The following is a 27,746-nucleotide window of genomic DNA, read 5'->3' as shown; positions in this document are numbered from 1 at the left end:
GAGTCAGGGTGAGGGCTCCAGTTCCGAGGATACGCAAGCGAGGCCAGTACACCAGCAAAAGGAAACCTCCTAAGTAAGACAGTCGTTTAGCTGCTAATGCAGAAACGAAGCGAGCACTTCGGCAACATGAATCCTTTTAGCAGAGAGATGCCCAAAGTAGCTCTGATGATTTAAATACTTTCTAGGATCCCGTGCTTTTAACAGCATGAGCTTACACAGTTAGTATATACCAGGTGACTGCCAGCATTCTTTATTTTTGAGCAGCACCGCTCCCCTGTTGCTTTTCAAATTAAATAGAATTGGCCGGTTCTGAGCATCAACTAGATGATAACATACATACAAGACCACAACACAAGGACATTAGTGAGAATTTGTTTCTTAATTTATTTTTAATGTGTTTTTTTTAATTATGTTTTCCTCAAACAATTAAAAAAAAAACACGAGGGCAAACTGGAGGTGACTGCCAGCATTCTTTATGTTTGAGCACCACCGCCCCTGTTGCTTTTCAAATTAAATACAGTTTGCCGGGTCTGATCGTCAACTGGATGATAACATACATACAACACCGCAAGACAAGCACATTAGTAAGTCTTTATCCATCTATCCATTATCCAACCTGCTATATCCTAGCTACAGGGTCACGGGGGTCTGCTAGAGCCAATCCCAGCCAACACAGGGTGCAAGGCAGGAAACAAACCCCAGGAAGGGCGCCAGCCCACTGCAGAAAACCCACACAGACGCAGGGAGAACATGCAAACTCCACGCAGGGAGGACCCGGGAAGAGAACCCATGTTTATTGTTCGTTAATTTATTTTTATTTTTAAAGTTGTGTTTTTTTTAATTATGTTTTTCTCAGTTAAAAACAACCTTTATTTTCCTCCCGGGCAATGCTGGATATTTCAGCTTGTTTGTTATATATTGTGCAGTATTTTGCTGATACTGTTTTATATTTATAAATCTGCACAATGCTCTTATTCTCTCCTTTGTAAAAAGCATCAAATTTAAGCCACATATAAAATAAGGAAACTTCTCTTGAGCCCCACTGCTTGCCACATTAACACTGTCACTCCAAACTTCATGATCAGTCTTCTCAGCTCTGTAACTCATGCACTCACGCTTATTTTCTATTCTTGCTATTTGTGCTGCTTTCTAAAGTTATTTTAGTTTATTGAGTATATCCATCATTACATTGTTTCTCACCAACCATTCACTAAAATATATTCCAGAATTACAGTGGGAGCATCAAATTTAGTAAATAAAAAACTAGCATTGACATATTAACATTGAATATGTAGAATAAGGCCAATGAGTACTGAAGCGAGAAGTGAAAGGAAAAAAACAAGATTAGAAGAGGGAGAAATAAATGCAGAAATACAAACATGTTCTACTAGTGGTGAGTAACAGTCTGGAAAACAGCTCACTCTCCCAAAAGGTGGGCATTTTGTTTGGAATTAATGAACCATTAAAGAATTAAAATCTAAGCAAATGGATGAGTGAGAGAGAGAGAAAGAAAGAAAGACACAGCGTGAACAAAATGGGGGAGTGGTATAGTGAGCAAGAGGTTCAAGTAGTGTACTGTCATAAAATGGTAAGAAACTCACCTGTGTCTTTTATTGAATCCCTTGGCCATGAGAAAACGACCACACAAGTCATCAACAACAAGGAAGCACAAACCAATGCATGTAAACCATTCAATTCTGCATTTCCTTTTGAGGGATTAAAACCTTGTGGAGATCATAGTAAATTATTTCATAGAGAAACTCAAAAACAGGTACTAATGCTATGCCTAGAAGAGGGCTGGCTGTCACGTAGGTGCAAAAAGAACCCAAAACAAAATGTTGTAACATTCTTAAGATAACACTAGTTCCCCTTCTGCCCTCTGTTTAATCATTCAGTGTGGACTGGGCTACTATTTAATCAGGCTTTAATGGCTCAGTTTACTATGGTTCCTTAGAGGGTATACAATGGGCTATAGACTAGATATCCCACAGTACCATTTTACAACATGAGCTGTATGTGGCTTCAGCAAGTAGTACATTCCAGTAGAACTTCATTCAGTGTCATACATACCTGGCATGATCACTGGTATTGGTGCATTGCCTTCTGCTGACAGGCATAGCCGCCCTCCCTTGGCCATCCTATCACACAGGAGACTAATGTGCTTCCGGAGACGCACAGTGTCCTTTGGCAGTGCCAACTGACTGGTAAGGTTCAGAGCCTGCTCTTTAGGACTTCTTGAGAGGCATGTTCTCAAATGGTGAGTGACAGCCGCATCCACACACTCCTCCCAGCCCTAAACACAAAGACAGAAAAAGAATGAAGATGGCATATTTGTCTTACAGGTCTAGCAGTGCAGCAATAAATGATTAAATAAAGTAATACATATGAAATAATATAATTTTACAACAAAAAGGTATGCATATTTTATTGAATCATAATAAAAGCATACCCATAAAAAAGGCATACACATTTTTAATTGAATCACATTTTATAACTTATAAGAAGTAGAAGATCAGAACGTTTTTGTTTTGTTTGCATTTCAAGTTAAATAGGGAAAGTGTGTGAGAATTGCAGAAATGTATTTATGTTGGAGTTGAGAGGGGGATCGTGTTATTACTTAAAGGCAGTGTAATATATTTGTCTTAAAGCAGCTCTCCAATTTTCAATGAAAAGCATGTCCCATTTCCGAGTCACAGTTGCTAAAATCTCAACAATCCTCACTCATACCTTCAGCTGTCTATCTTAAGTGAATTGCAGTGTTGAGACAAATTACAAGATTGTTTCATAGTTTTTACACTCCAGTCCAAGTCACATATTACAAGTAACACAAGATGAGGGTAATTTTGACAGCAAACCGACCTAAAGAAATTTGGAATAAGAACAAGAGCACCATGTGAAAGCAAGCAAACTAAGATAACTCTTTTATACGGAGCCCCTGTGGGGAAATGGTGAAACGTTTTTTTGGAATTAATCTGGTGAGCACCAAATACTATCATGTGCATCACATACTTTCAAATGAGCACCAAGTACAATCAAATGTATCTATACAACATTTCTTGTTGACAGTTACAACTGGTGCTTTGCAGACCTGGGTTTTTGAATGTATGCTTTTACAAACTTTCTAATATACATTTTTGTACAGTGTAACTGTATACATGACATCGAACTATTAAGCAGTATATTCTGACAACAAGAAATGATGTACAGGTGCATATATTTGGTATTCACCACATTAATTCCTAAAAAAAAAAAAACAAATATCCCCTCAGGGGCTTAAAGACGTTTATTCTCGCTACTCAAAAAAAATGTATTATGTCATTTCGCAAAAGAATCGATTTGCTATTATATGGCCTTCCTGCGGCCAATAACATTGTTCATGTGCATTCTTTGGTCATCTAATCAGGTTAACATTTAGTACAGATGTTTTATTATTGATGAAGTGAGAGCACAGAACTAGCATTCTTGCCTCATCCCATCAGGGTTTGCATGTTCTCCCCATATATTTGTGGATTCATTGGTATCAATGAGTGTGCTTAACTATGGTCAACTTTCTGCTTTATAAGTGAATTCTGAAAATGTAACAATAATACTTCCCAAATTACCAAAACACAATTAACCCTTCATGTGTTGTGAAGTACACAACATTCATCCCTTTTTTCCATTGCCAACAAAAGCCTCAAGAGATTCAATGTGTGAACCTTAGCCACTGCACCACCAGATATATACCTTTAGCAAATAAGTAGATTAATACTAAACAAGTACTTTACTTCTATATTTCTGTTACTGGATTGTATGTAGCACACTCTTTCTAAATGGCTGTGTAAAAGAATTGTGCGAAGGACAGGTGTATCATCTACCATGGTTGATTCTTGCCTTACACCCAGTGCTGCTGGAATAATTAATGCCTTCTGTGACCATAAAATGGGCCAATAAAATTTAACCCTCAACACAAAGGATGAAAAATATACCTATATATTTTTTTCAGTTCTTGTCATTTTTTTTTGCATGTTATGCACAAGCTTAACCTCTCCCTCAATAGCTTAATGGAAGACCAGAGCACCAACCTGCATGATGAGACTAACCGCAGCAACAGTATCTTGGAAAAATAATGGAATAATTATTTCAAATTAATGCAATTTTTTTTTTGGGTGGCAGGCAAAAGCTTCTGTAGGGGCTCCATAACTTTGCATTGTGAACCCTTTGAAAATTCACAATTATTTCATAAATTATTTCAGTTTACTTCAGGACTCGATGACACAGTTCCTTGACCATTTGCATTTATTACTATGTGGTAAATAGACAACCCATTGCAGGGGTGTGCTATCTTTAGTATTTAGGGCACAGTAACACCACTTAGCAAAATAAAAACAGTGAATATAAATATCCGGCAAACATTTTCTTGGGAGAATAAGATTTGCACAGAATATGTATACCATAGTTAGAATCAAAGCAAACTGCATACTTGTTGTAAAGCTTGAGAAACATTTTTCAAAAGGTTGGTTTGTATGTTAAATGTCAGTATTCATGCAGTGCTTTGACTTATTAGCTAATGACCTTGCTGGCTCTGAAAAAAACTCAACATGAAAGCACCAAATATATGTTCAACTGTAAATCAAAGAAATGTCTAATTCATAAAAAAGTACCAATCAATGCTCATTTCATAGTGACTGTAACATGCAGAAAGGACATGAGCTATATGCCACGTATACAAGTGGAGCAATTTGTTCAGATAACAGATATATACAGAGGTTGCAGGCATTTTAGCAGAAATGGCAAGTGAAGAAGCACCACACAGTGACCTCCATACTTAAAGACTAAAAAGCAAAAAATCTAAATTCCACATAGGAAACAATTTATTTATTTTAGGAGATTAGATGCAGGAGCCACAAGCACCAAGAGAGGTTTCCATGGAAGATAAAGAAACATTGTTCACCTTTCCAGCACCAAAACATTCCAAAAGCGAGACTATTGTTGCAGGTCTGAGGTGATGACTTGACTCTGGACTGCTAGCATTGCTGTAGTTAAGGCTACCTTTGCTAAGTCCAAGACCACAATTAGTTTCAACTGAGTCATGACCAAGGCTAAGGGGGCTTCGGGGACTGGGGGGTTAAGCCAAAGTCCAAATGATAGTAAGACAGAGTTACGGACAAAATAGAGTTCTCTTGAAGACTAAGCCTTAACTAGAATTCGAACGATTCCATCCTATGTTTGCTCATTTTGTGATGGAGTAATTGAGACTCCATTATACTATACCACTGCAGATTAATTTCAGACAATGGATTTAAGCATGTAAATTGCTATGACTGGTTGCTCCCTGAGGGGGTTGTACAAACATGGGCACCAAAACAGGATTGTGAACATGTAGGTCTAATGTCAAGCAAAAAAATCTAATAACACTACAAATTAATGAAACTAACAAATACAACCTCTCTAAAAAATATAAAAATATTTTATTGCATTGTGTTGCATTTGCATTTGTAATAATAAAAAAACAAAGTTAAACAACACTGTAGGATTAAATTAGTCTGTATAATTTATTTCACCAGGCATCACACTCAGCACTGTCTACAAATATAATATTATGTAATCCCCATCCTCACAAAGTGGGTTATACTGTAGTGAAATAAAACTCCCATTAAGCTGAACTGAAACTTCAGATTTTCATAGTCTACTCAATATCAGATTTAATTATAATGTACCACACAAATCCACAGTGTCTTTCTAGTATGTTGTAAAAAGCTGGTAATCTGGTAAATAACAAGACAAAAAATAAAATAATAAGAAAAAGGGCGTAAAGTTATAACTTTACAAAACACCCCGATCAAGTTAACACATAAAGCAAAGCATTAAAATGCTGAAACTGCATAAACTAACTTCATCAAAGAATTTAGTTTTTTCAAACAGTTTTGAACCTGCTCTGTGCAGCTCTTATAAATTTATCTACTTAACATCTACTACGTTTTATGAATTTTTCCCTTGTTGGACCACTGTATGTGCATATCTTTGACCTAAAATGCTAATACTCTTCAGTGTCCTTTAGAGTGCTGCAGTCCACAGTTACACTTGATAAACAGTAAGGAGAACATTATTTATTGAGAATCCCTGTTAGTCATTTCATTTTACTTTTCAAACATAATAGTGAAAAACAGAAAAATACTTCATGTATCTTTTTTAGCAATGAAAGAAAACCAGATTAAAAGAAAAAAGTCAAGCTATTTGCCCATAATCTGAAAAACTGAAAACAAGTAACATATTTTTCAGCCATTCTATTCTTTGTAACTGCCTGCTAATCTAAGTTTACTGAATCTATCTTGATGATACAAGTTATGGATCATTACTTTCTTTTAAAGAACAAGAAAGTTTATAACTAAATAATAATAAACAATATACTTAATATTACAATATAACTAGTTAACCACATTTTTTAAGTCATACTGTATAACATAAAAATCCTAAGGACAAAATTCATTTTCAACTAAACAAAAACCACATTTGCAGCAACTACAGCTGATTGAAACAAATGAAACTGTAATTATTGCTGTGGAATTGGTCAAGCTGTTGTGCTTTTATGGACAGCTCAAGACAGCAGTTTTATAATGAGTTGGGGTTGTATAGTTACATTTTCAATGGTTTTTCTAACCTAAAATTAAAGTCGTAAGCAGTTGTCAAGTCTTACCCTAACTGTCACTAAAATTCTCACAAATGCTCATGTCTGGAACAAGCAGACCATTCCCTTGTTGTGTTCAAAAAAGATTATAGACACAGTGTTGTATGTACATAGTGAGCTCTCCTGGCTAACACCATCCATAACAGGTAACAATAATAAATTATACCAATAAGAGAATAGTAATGATTACAAAAATTAAGTAAAATTAAAAGAAAACTCTCAAACATAATTTTAACCAGTAACAACAAAAATAATGGAAGTAAAAATAAACAAAGAAATAAAGCACGGGTAGCTTAGAACTGTACAAATAGGATCCTGATATTAAAGTGTATTGAGCACTGAGGCAAAAAAAAAATAAAACATATCTGGTGAAACCCGTGACCAAGACCAAGCAAATCCAAGTATACATCTCTAAGTTCAAGATAGGTCTAAGACATTTGACAAAACATGACCTTGAATACTACAGCCCTACTGGCAAGCTTATGGGATTTCCATTCTCAGTTACTTGTTCAAACTGATTTTCCACTGCATTAACCTCATCAAAATGAACACCTCCTAAAATGGCCACCCCATGGAAGACTTGCTATAACTATCACAACACTAAAAAAGAAACATAAGAAACAAAAAAAAAAAAAAGACAAACGAAAGACCACCATTCAGTTCATCAAGCCCGTTTGTCTAGCTGTCCCAATATCTTCTATCTATCCAGATTTTTCTTAAAGGTTGTCAAGACTTCTGCCTCAACTACACATCTCGGTAATTTATTCCAGAGTCCCACAACTCTTTCTGTAAACAAGTGCTTCCTGGCTTCAGTTTTAAATGCATTTTCCGTTAATTTCCACTGATTTCCTTCAGTATATGATACACCCTTAAGCTGAAAGAATGTTGTTTTATCTACTTTAGCAATGCCTTTGAGGATTTTAAATATCTGGATTAGGTCTCCACGCAGTCTCCTCTGCTTGAGACTAAACAGGTTTAACTTTTAGTGTTTGTCAGAGTAGAACATGTCTTTAATTACTGGGATGCAGTTGATTTGCTCTCCTCTGCACAGCTTCATGTGCTGCTATGTCTTTCTTCTGCCACTTGTGGTTTTACAAGTGCCTTATACAGTCATGGCCGAAATTATCGGCACCCCTGGAATTTTCCCAGAAAATGCACCATTTCTCCCAGAAAATTGTTGCAATTACAAATGTTTTGTTATACACATGTTTATTTTCTTTTTGGTATATATACTATATACTGTATATGCATTGGAACAACACAAAAAAAAACACAGACAAAAAGCCAAATCTGACATCATGTCACACAGAACTCCAAAAATGGGGTGGACAAAATTATTGGCACCTTTTCAAAATTGTGGGTAAATCGTTTTATTTCAAGCATATGATGCTCGTTTGAACTCACCTGTGGCAAGAAACAGGTGCTGGCAATATAGCCATCACACCTGAAGCCAGTTAAAATGGAGAAAACCTTTTCAACCTTTCTGTTGTGTGTCTGAGTGTGACACACTAAGCATGGAGAACAGAAAGAAGAGCAGAGAATTGTCTGAGGACTTGAGAACAAGAATTGTGGAAAAATATCAACAATCTCAAGGCTACAAGTCCATCTCCAGAGATCTTCATGTTCCTTTGTCCACTGTGTGCAACATAATCAAGAAGTTCACAACACATGGCACTATAGCTAATCTACCTGGACGTGGACGGAAGAGAAAAATTGATAAAAGACTGCAACGAAGGATAGTCTAAATGGTGGATAAACTGCCCCAATCAACTTCAAAACATGTTCAAGCTGTTCTGCAGACTCAGGGTGCAACGGTGTCAGCTCGAACTATCTGTCAACATCTGAACGAAATTAAACGCTATGACAGGAGAGCCAGGAGGACCCCACTGCTGACACAGAAACATAAAAAAGCCAGACTGGAGTTTGCCAAAATGTACTTGAGGCAGCCAAAATCCTTCTGTGTGAACGTCTTGTGGGCAGATGAGACCAAGGTAGAGCTTTTTGGTAAAGCTCATCATTCTACTGTTTACAGAAAATGGAATGAGGTCTACGAAGAAAAGAACACAGTACCTACAGTCAAACATGGTGGATGTTTTGCTGCCTCTAACACTGGATGCCTTGACTGTGTGCAAGGCATCATGAAATCTGAAGACTACCAAAAGATATTGGGGCGCAATGTAGGGCCCAGTGTCAGAAAGCTGGGTCTGCATCAGGGGTCATGGGTGTTCCAGCAGGACAATGACACCAAACATACCTCTAGAAGCACCAAGAAATGGTTGAAGACAAAGCGCTGGAGAGTTCTGAAGTGGCCAACAATGAGTCCGGATCTAAATCCGATTGAACACTTATGGAGAGATCTCAAAATTGCTGTTGGGAGAAGGTGCCTTTCAAATCTGACAGACCTTGAGCAGTTTGCAAAAGTAGAGTTGGCGGAAATTCCAGTTGAGAGGGATAACAAGCTTGTTGATGGTTATAGGAAGGGCTTGATTTTAGTTATTTTTTCCAAAGGGCATGCAACCAAATATTAAATTGAGGGTGGCACTAATTTTGTCCAGCCCGGTTTTTGAGTTTTGTGTGAAATGATGTCAGATTTGGCTTTTTTTCCTCTGTTTTTGTGTGTTGTTCCAATGCACATAAAGGAAATAAACGTGTATACCAAAATATTTGTAATTGGAACAATTTTCTGGGAGAAATGGTGCACTTTCTGGGAAAATTCCAGGGGCACCGATAATTTCAGCCAATACTGTATGGTTTGAACATAACATCCCTTGACTTAAATTCAACAGTATTTATGATATAACCTGACATTTCATTTGCCTTTTTAATTGCTTGTATACATTGCTTAGACAATGAAAATGTTGTTGTCAACACATACCCCCAAATCTTTTTTAAAGGTTGCTTCCTAAATGATAGTGTTTCCAACATTGTATTTATAATTAATGTTCCTTTTGCCCATGTGTATCACTTTTCACTTATCAACATTAAACTTTTCCAGGGGTTTGCCCAGTTCTGAAGGTTGACCAGGTCATTTGGAATTCTTTATGCTGACCTCTCAGTGTCTGCCATCCCTCCAATTTTAGTGTCATTTGGAAATTTGACAAGTTCACTAACTTAACCAGAATCACTGTCATTAATATAAATCAGAAAAAGTAATGGTCCATGGACAGACCCCAAGGTACTTCACTGATTACCTTTTTCCATGTGAAGCATTCTTCTCTTATCTGTAACCTTTGTATCCTGCTGGTTAACCAACTAGAGATCCAGTTTTGTAGGTTATTTCTGATGCCTACAGCTTATTTTTTCTGAATTAATCTTTTGTGTGGGACTGTATCAAATGTTTTTTGAAAGTCAAGGTAAATTATGTCATATGCTTTATTTTTGTCAAATATTCCAATTGCTTCTTCAAAAAATATAAAAGAGTGGTATGGAAGGACTTTCCTGTCATAAACCCATGCTTGCTGCTATTTAGAATATTATTTTCACTGAGGTAATGTTCTAATTTATTTCTTATTATAGTTTAGATAATTTTGCATGTCATAGAAGTAAGACTAATTGGTCTGTAATTCCTAGGATTCATTTTGTCTCCCTTCTTGAAGCCTGGAGTCATATTTGCAGCTTTCCAGTCCTCAGGTACTTATTTCTGAATTGACTACTGAAATGAGCCTAATAAGGGTTTATAGATGACATTTGTTGTTTCTTTCAATACAACGGGTAAGATTCCATTAGGTCCAGGGGTTTTACTTGACTGAGAGAATTTTCTTTTATCGTCTGAAGTAGTACTAAAAATATTGCTTGCTGATTGTTTTGGCTTCTCTTGCAATTTTTATTTCTGTTTTGAAGTTTCAAATGCTTTTTTGATCTCTTGCTGTAGTTTCTGATATTCATATATGTTAGAAATATCTGTCTTTTTTTTTAATTTTCATTAATAGTAATTCTGACAAAGTGGCTTAAGGTTAGACACTTAAGCACCTTCACAAAATTGAAAACGAGGTCAGGCTGCACAGCACTTCCCGCACAACCCCTCAGTCTTCTCTAAGCGCATTTCACAGTAGGTGAGTTTACACTAGGTTAGATCCATAACAAAAAACTACCACATTAAATGCACACATAAGTGGCTGTGTTTACACGTAGTTGAAAATTTATTGAAATAATTTTTCTGTTCAGGAAATTTCTAAATTAGAACATTATTTGGGACACTGACAACCTGTCGGTGATCTGGTTAAAAAACTCTTAATATACTGTATGTTCCAATGGAGTGGTCTTGTTCTAACTTGATACCTTTAAGGGGTTACCAAGCAGCTCAAGTATGGTCTATCAAGAAAATGTTCATGAAACAGGAAGTTAATTGGTTTATAGAATCATTACTGTCACATGCACAGTGAAATTCTTACTTGCATTTACCATGATTAGTGAATATAACAACCTCGATTTGAAACATGTTTTCCTTACCTGAAAAATTTCAGAATATACTTCTCACAACCTAATACTGTTAAGAGTTTATGAGGACTCTGATTAATTTCTTTTAAACGACAAGTACATTTTGCAAAGTACTTTGCGTTGGTGTTGCTTAAGATAGACATTCATTTGTTGTAAGTGTCAATAAAAACAAAAGGTGATATTTTGCTGTGAAGGAATGCAAGGAAGACACCAACATACAACAACTGAGGTTAAAATGAAAATGTCTGTACTATAACATCCTGCTTATGAGTGTTGCACTGGAAAAAGCGAGGCTTGTACATTTTGCACAACTAGAATCTCCACTTCAGATATCTGAATGTAGGTTCTAATTCCTCACAATAATACAAAAGCTAAGTTGGCCATTTTTTGGATTCTTGTGTTAACTCAGGCTTTTGGCTTCAGATGTTCATTCATAACAGGCTTTTTTCCCTCCAAGTAAAGGAAACTTTTAAGAGGTCTCCAATACATGATGCACTGGGTAGTGTACACTGCCATCTGAGGCTGATCAAATGCTATTGCATCCAACTGATCTGGATTTGAACTTCCACATTATAAATAGTTTTGATCCAGATCACAATTGATTACACTATGATCTAATTTGGGTCTGAACTAAACAAATATAGTAAGAGCTTTAAATATATGAAATTCTTTGTTATAATTTTTTTTTCTATAGCTGTTGCTAAATAAAACTTGGAGTTCATGTTTACATAAAATACTTTCATATCAATCATAATAAAAAGTTGTTTTTGATTTTTTACAAATTTCAGAAATGTTTGTGGAAACTGCTGTAAATGAGTGGTTAAGTCCACAATGGTCACAAGAGAAAACCATAAAAAACACATTTTCTTATGATCAGTAGAACAGATACAGTTCTGCACATCAATGAGAGAACATGCACCAAGACATTCCTTACGTGGGCTCTTTGCTGATTATAAATACAGATTAAGCTTTCTTAGTAAAAGTGTGTCAAAAGTGGGCAAAGCCTTACATAATTATGTTGTATCAAATAGTGTGGAAACTGCTCTAAGCAAAACTTCATACACACTGTGATTATCAGGCAGCAGGTTTGATTGGGCCCATATAGGCTTTTCTAAGACATATAAGCATTGACAGCAAAACAGCTCATCATGGAAAGAATGTACTGGAAAGGCTTCCTCTCAGATAACAAGAATTTAAGATAATTTCTCTGGTGGCCACCATGTCTCCCCAGTTTCCAAATGCTGGGACATGAGGGAAACTGAAGGGCAGCTGTTTGCTTAAGTTTTCTAACCTGTGGGGCACAAATAAAGATTCAGGCACGACACAAAATTACATAACATACCAATTCTTGCCTGAACATCATCTATTAAAATGCACCAGGGCCCCTGCAACTCATGCCTCATACCCCAGGGCATCCTGCTTTGTTTCATTGTTGTTTTTCTGATGACTGTTAGGTTCACATTTAGGCATATAACCTAACAGAGCAAAGGAGTGGTGGCATCTGTAGGGTGTGAACACCTTGGATGGCTGCTTTTAAAAAGCTGCCTGCTGGTCTTATTAAAGTTGCTTATCCACTTGACCTTTGCTCCTTTCTTCAGTCATTAAGAGAGTATCCCTTGGCAGTAATGACAGGCCACTGAAGAACAGCTCTTAAGGGCTTTGCTCTTCCTTTCCACATTCCTATTAAATCCAGGCTCACTAGTGATGGCACAACAGCACTGAGCTCCATCTCCACAAGCCAAACAAGGTCATAAAGAGGTCACCCAAGAGGAACGTCTTTAGCAGGGGCAACCTGATAAAGTTTATGTGATGGTAGAATATACATGGTGACATACACAAAACAAGTTGTTTCCTGCAACATATATCAGTTAGGTCATCAAGTATTTGATATGAATCAGCCTTCAATGACAGTAGACACACAGGTTCTTCTTAACTGCACTTTTGAGTGGCTAGAGCTTTCGAAACTGTACCTCACATATTGCAACTTTCATACAGTTTTCAAATAATGCTGGTAGGTTCTGGTAGTGTCTTCTGCAATAAAGATCAAGTTAATTTTATATACAGGAGTTCACTTTACAGTAATGCTATATATATTTTTATCTGTAGGTTTCACAATAAAATTTTGGTAAGGTTCCTTCTCAACCTAAGAGATTGATTTGTATATGATGCCTTAAATAACTGAAAATATCTTACATAGAAGTCTCTGTGAAATCTACTTTAGGTTAAACTATGTACCACCTCTGACACATTCTGATTAAAGCAAAAGGGGGACCCAACTTTTAAATGGGCCAAGGGCATTTTGTTGTACATAGTGGTTTTTCTGCTGTTGTCAGAAGGGCTAAAACATACCATCAGTAGGTTTTCACATACTCCCATGATATACAGTAAGGAAGTAAATGTTTTAGTGTTTCCTCTTGTCATAAGAAAGTAAACAAACACACCCACTTCACGTCAGTCTTTTCCAGTACAAGACAGACTGCAATATAAAAATTAGTTCAACGTAACCCACAAATTCATATACTTTCACTTGCATGCCAAACTGATGAAAAGTAACAGACAATCAAGAAGACTAACAATGCTCCTGCACTGGCTTGAGCACTATTTGATATATAAGGCACATTTCACGTGAAAAACCATAAACAGGTTTGTATGGTGGGCAGCACTGTCTTAGAATAAAGAAAGGCACACACCAGTTGAGAAGTGTCCTGTAACAGTGGCAGGAATGTGGCTTCCAAGATATCCATTTGCTCTTTGTTCAGACTCTGCCACAGCCTAAGCAGCAGAAGGAAGAGGTGGGTAGCAGATTTCAACCTTGTGAACGCCTGGCACAGAGCACTCTCATTCTCTTCAGCTGCATCCCCCAGGACAATGACCTGAAAAAAAGAAAGAAAAGAAAGCTAGCTCAGTCTTGGACTAGTAGCAGAAATTGGCTTGGGCTGGGCATGTCTAAATTGTCCCAATCTCTATCATTCCCATTCCCTTTTAAACCCTGTTGGAGTATTTACTTAATGGAAATTTTCAATAAGAGGAGGCCTGTCCACTCGGGCATTTGTTCTTTTGTTTAAGTGCACTTAGTTTGAAAGGCATCTGGTAATATGCCATTAGTGCCTCATTGTGGCTATAGAAGGGTATCACAGGTGTAATAATCCGATGAAACAACCAATCAATACAAAATATCAAAAGAAGATGAACATTGAGACCTGGAATAGACAATATGCAGCTACAGTGTTAAAGTGACTATTCTCAACATTGCAATATTAAGTATGATCCTAAAACCTCAGAGTAGAACAATATGATCCAATAGAAAGGGTAAATGTATCTTCATCTTCATAATCTGACATATCGCTGGTATAAAATGACAGCAACACAACACATTTTGGTTACTGTTAAGAAGGTTCAGCAGCAGCGTTACTTCCTTAGACATCTGATGAAGCTCAGATTTGTCAGTTTGCTCTCAATAACTTTATTGAGTTGGCAATGGAGTCCATCTTTTCTGGCTGCATAACATCATGGTATATGGCACATGCTTGGCTCAAAACTGTACAGCACTGAAGATTGCAGGTGGCACAAATCATTAACAGTATCAAGTGGCCTTATTTTCAAGACATCTTCAATAAAGACATTAGCCATTCCTCATTTTTCTCACTCCTCCTATCCATCAAAAGGTTCAGGACTATTCAGACATACACAAAAAGTTATAGAGACAGTTTCTATATACTGTATAGATCTTAAGGTTCCTAAGTTACCAGTCATAATAAAATGCAGTATTTTTATACTGTATATAATTGCACATTTTATGTTGCATTCTATGAATGCTGTTTTTTGTATGGATCTTTTGATGGAATTGCGTTACTGTTACTATTACATGGAGACATGCAAGTAAGAAAATTCACTATACTTTGTACACATGACAATAAGCCTGCACATGAAGACAAACATTGCCCTAACTGCTGGAAACACTCAAAATAACAAATGCAACATTCATGAGCTGCAAGAAACCATGCCTCTAGGGATGATACATTGATGCAGAAGGAGACAGGCAATGATGTGAAGAGCATTTCAGATTTCTTTTAAAATGAAAGAATCTCATAAAAATCTATTTTTTGCATCAAAACAACACAAATACATGATTTTGTAGGTTTTATTTTTTTAAAAATAAAGGTATTCAGTAAGTTCTAAAACTGTTGTTTTTCATTTGAACTGGTGTCATTTACATCCCATTTTAAACTGCAAATATAGACACTCTGTTTTTTAAAATGTATAAAAAATACTTAACTTTAGAACACAATTTCTTATGGTGAATTATTGTACACTATGATTATGAAGAAAAAAAAAATCCTTTAATTAAAACTGACAGTGTATTCGAAGGTCTCTGTTCTTTGCTGACATTTAGCATTCCTTCATGATGTAAACACAACAGTTTTGGGGACTGTCTTCTAAAGAAACTGACGAGACATAGAGACGTAGAGAATGAAAAATCTGCAGAACTGCTGCAAGGCAATAATGGATTGTGCCCATGCAGCTTCAAACAAGAATGGGCTCTAGCAGGATATGCTAAGCTTTGGGATGTGCTTGTAGAAGGCTGTCCATATTCCATAAAAAGGTATATTCAACATCTAGCTGACACAGGACCTTTAAAATGGTGATGCCCTTTAGTCGCATCAGAAGATGCCACAGGATTTTTAAAAATGATGTTACACCCAAGCCCCCCAACAGCATACAGGCTGTACATTTCCTTCAGCAAGTATGTTTAATTGCTTAGATAGGTCTAGAATGATGGCCACAGGAAGTCAGAACTATACAGGTATGCATTTACATTATCTGTGAGATACATAATGTATATAAGGGTTCCAGGCCTCAAGAAGAAAATTGTACTTGTGAGTGTGTCATGTGTTAAAATTTTGGTGGAATGTGCAGCAAACTGTTATACCCATTGGGACACATTGAAGTAACATGAAAAATGGTATATAAAATCAACATTACTGCTGTTGTTTATGCTTCCTGAAGAGGCTTTACTAGCAGTAAGACTCTTTCATTTCAAGCACACTTTGATAACATTTTTTAGATATATAAGCACATTTTTTCATAGGAAGGAAGGGATCCCATAAGTAGTCAGTAGAGATGTTGGGGTGTTATGCTTTTCACACCTTATTCACTATGTTGCATAATTTATGAAACCTGACAAAAACAAAAAATAATAACTTACGCCATGTTAAATAAAATAAATACAAAGAACTGCCAACAAGCTTCTTGACCTAGTAGGGCATCCACTAGAGTATCTACAGTACATTAACAGAAATCCAGTAACTGTTTACACAGTTCTCTCTCATGAAACTACCGAAAGAAAGAGACAGAACTAAGTGAAGGATTAAATACCAACAGAAAGAAAGACACAAAAGTATATTGATGCTTTGGTACACGCTGGTTTGAAAAGGTTATACACCACCTATTTGTGACATATCTGACACTGAAAGTGGCTCAAGCTCCAGAAACTTTAAATTGGATTATGGCAAGCAAGAAATATTTTCAAAATGGGAAAAATATTCCAGGTATCAGCTGCAGAGCCAAAAGTGCAACACTAATAATGTAAAATTCCATGAGAAACAACTGAACTTCTTTACAAAGTATACGACTAAAATGCTTCCTACAAAAAAAAGAAATAGCAAAAGATTATGTTTCAATGACACAAATCACCGTCTGTGGTGATGGTGCCGGTTAAGCCCTGACTTACCTGAAACAAGCACGAAAAAGAAATTTAAACTGCTTTAAGGTTATAAAGGCAGTATCCTCCAAAAGATAAAATTATACAGAGAACAAATATATTTGCAAAAAGTATTTAAATAAATATGCCAATTCCCTGAATGTATAACTCAGACTCTTACACAAAGAGTTCAATGGCAATGACTAGACAGCTTAAACTTGTTTTTGTGACACATCTCTCTCTTTCTGACGTTAAGTTTTAGCAATAGAACATTAGAAAATTTCTGATGAGCACAGACCATTCAGCCCAACAAAGTTCATCAATGCGATTCACGTACAGTGATACTACATGCAAAAATACAGCATGCTGGGACTGTTGAGATAACAACAGCATGAATGAGCATAAATAACACTCAGAGCGTTGGTCTAACACCCAGATGAATAAATCTTCACTTGTGTTTTGATTCTCCTAACAGGAGAACCTATGAACCAAAATTGAAGCCAAGTGTTGTTTATGACAGATATGGCCAGGCATCATGTTTATGATGATTAGACAGTAACTTAGACAATTGACTGTAAACAGTACGTCTTAATCCTAGTTACGTTGAAGAGTTCCAAAATGTGTCCAAAGCTCCAAAATCCTTGCCCACAAATCTACAGAGTAGAAGCCCAAAATAACAGTATGTTTATGTACATATGCTTTCAAGATAGTAATGACAACACCAAGATTCAATGTGTTTCACAATGAATGTTCCATTGACTTTAGCTTGCCATTTAACTCCAACTTTCCAATCAGAAGTACAGAAATGCTAATCTGTTCCAGGAAATGCATCCAAATCACTATTGCCTGCTTCTGCTATATTTTCCAGTTCATATAGGAACTGAAAATGCATGGTACAAATCAACTACAAGTATAAGTAATCCTAAATCAAAAGGTCATGCTGTCCAGTGAACAAAGAAACTTCTCATTATATACAAACAGTAATATGAATGTTATGTGTTGTTGACGGCATATCAAATTAAAACAGAATAGTAAGGATGAACAGAAGGGACAGAAGAGAACAAACTGCTAACAAACAAACCTGCACTCAGCCTCAGGAATCATCGTGAACTGCTCAGACAGTAAGGTGAAGGATGCATGTTTCCCATTGGAAGCCCACAAAAACAGAGCAAGGCAATCATCTGTATATTAGTCATCTTAATTTGGATTCTGACTGCTCCAAGCATTCAGCCACTTCCTGTTCAGCCCTAAGCAGAACTCCCAGGAGGCACAACATGAGGGTTATTGCAAGTCAATCCGTGGTTGACTCTTCTGCCAAACCCAAGGATGCCAACGAGACAGGGCCATGTTTAGATACATAGGTCAATGCTTTAATTTGATCTTGATGAGGCCAAGGGCAGTTTCTAAAATGGTATCCTGAAGATGTATACTGGCTTTTTCTCACCCCCCGAGTTTTGACTACCTGCCTACTTGTCACCAAGCCAAAGCAAAGAAAGCAACAACGCTAGTTCCCAGTGGAAAACATAAAAAGACACCAAACTGATATATAAATTTACATACTGTATACACATAGATGCTTACATACATATACCCATCAACATTAACATGCAAGATTACATGTATGCAGACTTGAACAACCATCCTATTTCATGTACACACAACAAGTTTGGTGTGCTTTGGTGTTGCTTGCAAACTGGTTACATGCATGGACATTACAGACGCACAATGACACACAATCTAATCAGTCTCCATAGCCTCAAAGAGGCTTATGTAACCTCATATAAAACTATTCCCCCTCGCATTTTGTTCTTTATCATCCCTTACAGGTAAAACTGGATAACTGCGGTCAGTCTGGCTACCATCTTCCTCAAACAGGATATTTACCTCTGGGATTGAAGACTCTGAGAAGACATGGAAAGATCTGCTTCATTACTTCAGTGTGTCCAGTATATGCTTGTGCACACGAGTGGGGCAAGGAGAAGCTATACAACTAAAACAAAAAAGTGATCACCAATGCCTTCACTTCTTACTTTACTTTATGAGCTACCAAAAGCTTCCACACAAACTTACATTCGGTTATTAGCAAGAAATTCATTACATGACCAATAGAAAGAACCCTGCTTACAGTAAGCTAAATTGGTCTCTAACTAGTTTAGGCATATTACTCACCACAGTGTTGGTCTTTATATTTTTTTCATAACCTGAGCTCATCACCTGCCTTACTGTTCTTTTCTCCTATTGGCTCTGCCCACTATAACCCAATAGAAACATGTTTTATCCACCATTATGCTTTTTACCATCAGCACAAGTGTTAAATTCCGCAGAGAGTAGGCTGAAATGTTAGTTTGAGGTAATGCCACGCAGGCAGACAGCAGTACTTCAGAAAGAGCGCTATCTTATTCCAGATGGAGACAACATTTAGTAAAGAAAACATTATCAGAAGGTAGACTACAAAGAAGCAGATAAGTGTTGAGGAACCCAGACAGTCAGCACCTTTGTGCATCTTCGATGGACCGCAGCTAAAACAATCCTCTGTGGAGTATCACACAGAAGGTATACAGAAATAGAAGAATGCAATGCACTGATAGCATCTAGAAATTGCTATGAGTGAAGGCAAATTACTTATCATGTTCTATAAAGGACTCAGAGCCACAACAGCATAAAAATAAACTCCACTCGGCAACCAAAGTGGCCTACCTTTAAAACACCTTACTACAAATCAACCATAGGCTGTTACAACTTGGGCAAAATATAATGTTTTACCCCATCCTTTTGCACATCACTGGGAGGAATATTTGGGACTTCAAGCACTTTAGAGCCAAAAGTGCAGGCACCTTCAGGGCATATATAGGTCTGACTGATTTATATGTACAAATAATTGATATTAAAAGGTCAGAACATGTTTAAAGCTCCCCTTTACCCCTTTCTTCACTTGCCATAGTGTAGATTAATATTCACAACTTCCATTTTCATACATTGTCACCATTGCCTGAGGCAAAGCTTGCATAAGCTTCAACTCAAGTGCATTTGGATGTTAAGGGCAGCCTCCACCTAAGCTTCACCTAATTTATCTCATATTATGTAGGATTCCCCCTTTAGTTGACAGTTTACTTTTACTTTATATACTGAGACACCAGTAACTCAACCTTACACAACTGTGATTGCATTTCATCTAAAACTTCATTTGTGAAGTGGGTGTAAAGTAATGAAGAAGACATCTGATGAACACATCTCTTGTCTGACTGAACATAAGTAGAAATGTGTTCTCATTAAGCTACTGGTTCTCAATCTGCTGGAAAAACTGACACCAGTGTACAGTCAAAATATCAGAACATAACAGATTTTTTCAGACAAGAGGAGAGAGTTTAGTTCATATTTACAGTCTGGTACTCTTGGAAACCAAACTTCATTTTATTGCCATATGTAACCAATGCATGTGTATAATGGAATTCTTACTTCTAGAATGTCCACAGTTCAGCCTCATAAAAGCTACAAAATAGAAATTTCAAGGTGAATTTCTTGAACATACTTGCCTTAGCTACCAGCAAGTATCCTCAAGTGTATATATTTCATTGTTTAGAATAATTTTTGCAGAATTATGATGAGTTCACTGGGCTAATAGTTTCAAGGATTCATGTGGATCAGCCCATATTGTAATCTTCTCTGCTTGAGAATAATAGAAAGAGCTATTTTTGAATTTAGGGATGTGTTGATTTGTTTCTGTGAAAAGTGGTCCACCTGTGGTTCTAAAATCCATTTAATAAATTGGATTAACACCTCTGATTTATTTTCTAAAGTTTTAATCTTCTTCCTTTTTTCACCTGCTCCCATTAAGGGTTACCACAGCGGATCATCTTTTCCCATATCTTCCTGTACTCTGCATCTTACTCTGTTACACTCGATATGTAAAAATGTCAGTTCCCTCTCATTTTCACCAGATACAGTTTAATTTGTTTCAACACCAAAACCTTCCAAGAGCTAATAAAGATTCCGGATATTTCTCCAATTTTTATATTGCTCTCAAGTTATTTTAGGAGGATCCACTTCAGAAGCTGAGCTTTCAAGAATTCCTTCATTAGCAAATAAAAGTAGTTACTTCTGTTTGCCGTTTTTATGGAACTACTGCATTTAGAAATTTAATTCCTACAACAGATGGCAAGAGGTAAAATTGAGAGTGAAGGAATCTATAGAGTGTTCTGTGTCACTAAACATTAATAGAAAAATTAAGATTCAATTAACACTAGAATTACCAGAGCCTATGAAAAAACTCGTATATCCGTTCTACCTTAAATCGCTTCTCATCTCTCCGTCAGTGTCTTTTGTCATTTAAATGTGTTGATAAGCAGCAAGTAGCAAGCAGTCTGCTATCACATCCCCCACCAGCGCACAGTTTTCTCAGCTTAAGTCTGTTTACCTGCGTGACAGTTGCTTAGAGCTGTATAGAGTGAGAAGTCAAGCAAAATCACACCTTTTATAAATACTATATAGCAGTGGTGGCGAACCTATGGCACACGTGCCAAAGGGGGCACTCAGAGCCCTCTCAGTGGGCACGCGCGCCGTCGCCCGAGCACAGAGTTCGTTACTATAAAGCCAGAGGAATGCGGGGCCGGGCTGCTCCCCTCACCGCTCCCCCTCTTCACGCCGGAGGACGTTTCTCACATCACCGGCCCCTCTGCCCAGCAGCCCAATGGGAGCGCTTCCTTCCTCTCCTGTCTGGGGTAAGGCGGGCAGCACACATGCTGCTTGAGGGTGCGGCACGGACTGCAGCCTTTTGAGCCTGTGATTCTCGTGGTGGGTTGGAGGGGATGTGGTATAGCGGGTCCACAGCTCAAAATTGAAAAGGCCAGTTTTAACAGATAATTGCCGCACTCGCGGCTTAAAGGGGTTATGGTAGAGTGGACGGAGCGGTTTCCGGGAGCTTTGTGATGCGGGCAGTCCTCGCTTAAGCGCACAGGTGAGGAGTCGTGCGCATCTGTAATTGTTGCCGGGAGTTGCTAATCGCCACACCTGATCCACGACCCCGTAATATATAATGGAAGCTTTGGGGGCGGAGCTTAATAGGGAAGACCTGTGTGAAACACTTGAGAGGATCAAAGGGATGACAAAGGACAGCACAGTTAGTTATGAAAATGAAATCCTTAAAGTGTGGAATTCTCTGCCAAATAATCTTAAGTCAATGAAGGCACTTGAGATTGCTTTCCTTACTTTGTTTGGAACATCTTATGCTTGTGCGCAGCTGTTTTCAGCTTTGAATTAAATCAAATCTGACACCAGAAACAGACTAACAGATGACCTGAGTGCTGCATGTGTTGCTCAAAAGCTTACAAAGTATGAGCCAAGGTTAGACAAATTAGCAGCATGCATACAACAGCAAAAAGCACATTAATTGTTCAAAAGCATACCGAATGCAAACTTTTACCTTTCAACAAAAAGTTGTTTGTATCATTGAAAGCTCCATTATTATGTTTTTCTTTTAAGACAAAATATGTTAATGTATGTATGAGTGGCTTTTCTAAATTAAAAGCTCAGTAGATAGACAGACAGAGCATCAGTATTGGCAGTTCCGTCCAATTTATCATCCAGCTGCACTCCCAGGTATTTATAGGTCTGTACCCTCTGCACACACTCACCTCTGATGATCACGGGGTCCATGAGGGGCCTGGGCCTCCTAAAATCCACCACCAGCTCCTTGGTTATGCTGGTGTTCAGTTTTAGGTGGTATTCAGGTTAAATTGCCATGTTGGCACTTTGCGATAAATAAGTGGGTTTTGGATTGCAGTTTGGGCACTTGGTTTCTAAATGGTTCGCCATCACTGCTATATAGTGTTTTGGAACACATGCATTTGAGCAATGCCATTAGAGAGCTAGTATGTTAACACAGGACTCTAGGAAAGCTACCGCAGTGATAAGCTGCTGGAAGCAGGACACAGCATAAATACACTACATGGCAAAATACATGGAACTTGGAGTTCTCCCAAGGCATCCCTTATATCAGCGTCCACCAGCTACAGTCAAGTGGTCCTAACTTGCAGCTGGTGGATATTTTGATCATTAAATGTTGACACCTAAGAATCACTGCTAAACATGAGCATAGCTTTTGAATTTACTTGTCTTGTGGCTGCCTTGTTTAAATACCTTCTGGGACACAGGAAAAGGATCTCACCACTTAACTGACAAAAGAGGGCCTGTACCCATGGTTCCTGAGTTACCACCATTCACTACCTTTTCCCTCAGGCTTTCTTTTGCCCCAAGCAAGATGGTAGAAATGCAATAGGCAGTGCCATGACTTGCGTTTCAGTTGTTATTCAGGGTCACATTCCTAAGCTTCAAGGAAAAAGCTATCTGTCCCACAGCTGCTTTTTCTTCTTTATTACTAATCTTTGCTGTGCTCTTTTATATCCTATTTTCTACTTTCAAAAATAATGCCATCAAAAGACTGTCACACTGCGGCAGAACACTTTTATTTGCACTAACCAGGTCTAGTTGGAATTTTTATCTGTGTGGTCTGACAAGTCAAGTGGTATAAATCAAGACAAAGTTCTTTATTTGAAAATCCTTTTAACCTTTTCCTTAATGTTACCTGATTGTGAGGCTGGTGACCTTTGAAAATAGACAGCTCCTGAGAAAGGTTGGCATAATTCTTCACAAACATAATGACCTTGCATTTTTACCTCAGAGCTGCTGTTGCTGCTCCACAGAATGCATCATTAACCAACGAACAATAACATGTCCCTATATTGCTACCAACACTAGGTAGACTAGGGGATAGAATAAAACTTTTATGGAGGGAGAAACAGGCAGCTAATAAAGGACTATGTGACACATGACACACCATACAATTATCCAATTTATTTGCAATAGTACTTCCTCGCTCTGAACTTGTTTGTGCAACACTGACTACTAGATATTTTAAGTGGCAATACATAAAACTCAAAAAGGTGCCTGATCAGAGTCTGTAATTCCAAAAGAACCAAATTGTGATATCCTGACCTACTCCTACACACAGAAATTTGTATTTGCATAAACTGTGTTGACAATATGACAAACTAGGGGTCCAAATACTGGTATCTAGGAGAGAGATTACTAGAATCAGGCAGTGGGGACATATTCAAACACAGACCCTCATATAGCTAATCTAGCAGTCCTAATGTGTATCATCACGTAAAGCATCCTGGGTCAAAGGTTAATTAGTGGAGAATAAACATATCCATGTACTAAACAGATGGGTTGAATTTCCATTCTTCACTATATATGCTTTGTTCTGGTGAACCTAAACAGAACCTTCTGTTCCTCTCAAAATGTCACATAAAATGAAAAGTGAGACATGTACCATATTAGAGCAGTGAAGCAGGCAGAAGAGATGGAAGAATCTTGGTCTGTAAGGTCCATTTAGGTCAGTGAAATAGCTTGAGGAGGGGTAAGTGACTAATAAGAGCACAGTAAATGATAAACTGATGTCAATCTCACTCAATACAAAGATATCATATGATATATATGCGACAAGACGTGATCTTTTGAAAAGAGACAGATTAGAACAGAGACAGAGAATCAGAGACACTTCAGAGAGGCACTTACACGTCCCATGACACTGTCAAGTCACGCCATACTGACATCCTTTGGAAGCAATTCATGCCGTACTTAGAAACATTTTCAAACAAGAACATGGACATCTAACTGCTCAGTTACATTATTAATGTGTATCTAAAAGTTGAAGCTAATCGTCTCTTCTTTTTTAAAGTTTTTTAACCAAAACCTAGAACAGAACATACAGTATGCAAGGTCTCATTGATCAAGTTCAAAATTCAAATCTCAACAGTTCAGACAAATTTAAAATAGGTAAAGCAGTAATATTATCATCATCATATCAAGAAAGTCCAAGAGCATTGCAACAGTTATATCATAATACAATGCCAATATCCTGAACTATTGATCGGCCAGATTTATTTATTACAATGACGTGCAATCCACAATGGCCAGAAATCCGCAGATTCTTGACAACAATGCCACCGACTACATTGGCTCTGGAATTCCCACTTTTGTAAGTAGATTATTTTATCAGAAAGTCTTATTTTATTGAATGAACTCGAAACGGTGTTCGGTCAAATCAGAGCATACATTTACACAATCGAATTCAAAAATGGGGTTTGCCTCACATGCATTTATTGGTTACTTTGCAAAATAAATTCTGAACTGCTGATGATGTAGATCGCTTTGTCTGTGCTGAAATTCCAACAGAGAAACCTATGCTGTAATATGGTACAAAGTCATTAAACACATGTCTCACAGACCTCATTTAAAAGATTCAGTATGTTGGGACTCAAAAGAAAAAAAGTGTTTAAAGGAATTTCCAAAAGTGTTCGTTCAAACAACAAATATGACTAAGGCTGGCTTTCCTGATTATCGCTGAAGATATAATAGTCACGAACAACACACTTAGCACTGTCACACACATGCAAGTAGGAGGCAACTAAAGGGGACTGGGTGGTCTCATGGTCTGGAATCCCCACAGATTTTATTTTTTTCTCCAGCCGTCTGGAGTTTTTTTTTGTTTTTTCTGTCCCCCCTGGCCAATGGACCTTACTCTTATTCGAGGTTAATTAATGTTGATTTATTTTGTTTTCTTATTGTGTCTTTTATTTTTCTATTCTTTATTATGTAAAGCACTTTGAGCTACTGTTTGTATGAAAACGTGCTATATAAATAAATGTTGTTGTTGTTGTAAAGGGCCTAAGAAGTTGTAATAAAACATCTGACCAGGGGGCAGCGGAGTGCGCTGACAGTCTTTCTCAGGTCCCTACAGACCTTTCCCGGGAAATCCTAAAAGATTCCGGCGCCTCAGAAGACATCACTTCCGGGGCCGACTCCTATGCTGATGCCACCTCCAGACCAGAAGAAATCTGATTCCGGGCCCTTTGCTGATGACACAGAGGTCCAAACGACATCACCTCTGATGCTGGGCCTTTTGCTGACGTCACATCTGGTCCAGAAGACTTCCGATTAAGGCCCTTTTGATGATGTCACTTCCTTTACGGGCCTTTAAAGCCTCCATCTTTGTCTCTGATAATCAGTTCTGTTTTGGACTCTGTTCTATGCACATTGTGCTATTCAAATTCAACTTTTGCAGCCAGGAAAACAATATACGGGTGGATGCCCCAAATCTTTATGATGTCTTTGTCATATTATTATCACAGCACGGAAAGAAAGATGGTAAAATTGGGATGCTCGATAATTCAAAGATTATACCATATAACCCCTATTTGCTCAAACGATTCGATTGTCATATTAATGTCAAGTATTGTGCATTAGTTATGAGTATTAAGTACATTCATAAAGTGCACGATAGAGTACACGTAACTTTATCTAAAGAACAATCTCAGGGTGAAGTTCAAGCATATTTAGATACTCGGTACGTCAGTGCAATGGAAAGCGGGTCTAATTTAATGGAATTGTCAATGCAGGGTCGAAGTTCATTTACCAGGTCAGAATATAATTCAATTTAAAGAGGGCAAAGAAGCAGAAGTTTTGAAGGTAGCGAAAAACAGAAATACAAAATTATTGGCTTATTTTGAACTTAATAAAACAGATATAAATGCAAAAGCATATATGTATGCGCAAATTCCTCAACATTACACATGGCAGAAACAAAGAAGAGTGTAGCATACAAGAAAATTTCATTGCAAAAGTGTTGCTCGATTAAATATTGTATCACCAAAAGATATCGAACTGTTTCATTTAAAATTGTTGTTACGTGAATTGAAAGGAGCAACGTCATATAAAGATGTTCTAACTATAGCTGGAACTAAGGAAGGTACCTTTCAAGGAGCGGCACAACCAACTGGGTTATGTAAATCGGACGACTATATGTTTGAACTGATGTCTGATGCCACTTCTGTAATGATGCCTGACAAATTAAGACACTTCTTCATGTACTTAATTATGACGGGTGAAGTCAATGCTTTACAATTATGGGAAGCGTTCAAAGGAACATTATCCGAAAAGTCGAATGAACAAAGGCCTCTTTCAATCATCAAAGAAATGTTAGAAGCAGAAGATTTAACGATGCAGCAATTTGAACTTCCAGAAGAAACAGACGAATCAAAGGTAAAGAAAGATAACAGCAGACAAAAACTTAACAGTGGAAGACCAAAACAAATTATATCAGAAAAGTTAATTCCAAATATGGTTTTTACTCAAGTTTCAAAATAAAAGTGAACATAATGCATATGTAACAATTCCCATGAAAAAAAACAATCTCTTTAAATTGTATTTCCGGAAAAACAAACCTGGGGGTTGGCAAGTGAAGCCCCCTAGTATTAAATATTATTATTATATATTATGATATGATATTAAAACTGACTGAATTTACTTATTCTGTAAGAGATGAGTGACTTAACCCATATGAAGTTTGTTTTCTGAAAACAATAACAAAATGAAGCCAGATGTTTGAAGCGGAAACCAAGCAGCACACTCTCCCTATACCTTGACACTCTCCTTAAAAGTGTAGATTCTCCTCCTAGATGCATCAAACACTCTTGAAAAGCTTCTGTCAAGAAGTCACAGAAACTGGGATTCTGCTTTGAATCCTAGAGCTTAAAGTTACCAATCATACAAGATTCAAACAAGTTTACAATAGACTGGGTTAAAGAAAACAGAAACACAGAGACAAAAATATCATAGATCTGAGCTGCACTGTAGCACTCTTGGATTGCTCTTTCTCTAAGCTTAACCAAGATGGGCTTAGCTGACCTTTTGTACAGACAACAATAACGAACACGATTCTGTATTTGGCTTAAGTTACCAGTTTTGCTTAGCAGACAAACAAAACTGTTTTCAGACTACAGCCAAAGTGTTACAACATCAGATCCCACAATCTCAAAGACTGTGTGAAGAAACGGAAAGAAAGAACAGCAATCATATTCCCAAAAGAGAAAAGTATGGGTA

At 37.4% G+C, this 27,746-nt stretch overlaps 1 protein-coding gene across 4 annotated transcripts in view; it reads right to left on the bottom strand.

Moving 5' to 3' along the window:
- Window positions 1-27,746, bottom strand: part of bbs9 (Bardet-Biedl syndrome 9) — a 448,663-nt gene that overhangs the window by 32,439 nt on the left and 388,478 nt on the right. For all 4 annotated transcript variants that reach the window (XM_039736257.1, XM_039736258.1, XM_039736260.1 and 1 more), the window contains 2 exons: window positions 13,795-13,977; window positions 2,071-2,293 (listed from right to left, as the gene is read on the bottom strand). In XM_039736257.1, the coding sequence (XP_039592191.1) occupies window positions 2,071-2,293; window positions 13,795-13,977 (406 nt within the window). The remainder of the gene's footprint in view (window positions 1-2,070; window positions 2,294-13,794; window positions 13,978-27,746) is intronic.

This window comes from Polypterus senegalus, chromosome 15 (assembly GCF_016835505.1).
Source record: "Polypterus senegalus isolate Bchr_013 chromosome 15, ASM1683550v1, whole genome shotgun sequence".
NCBI lineage: Eukaryota > Metazoa > Chordata > Cladistia > Polypteriformes > Polypteridae > Polypterus > Polypterus senegalus.
This window is presented reverse-complemented; position numbering and strand designations above follow the sequence as displayed.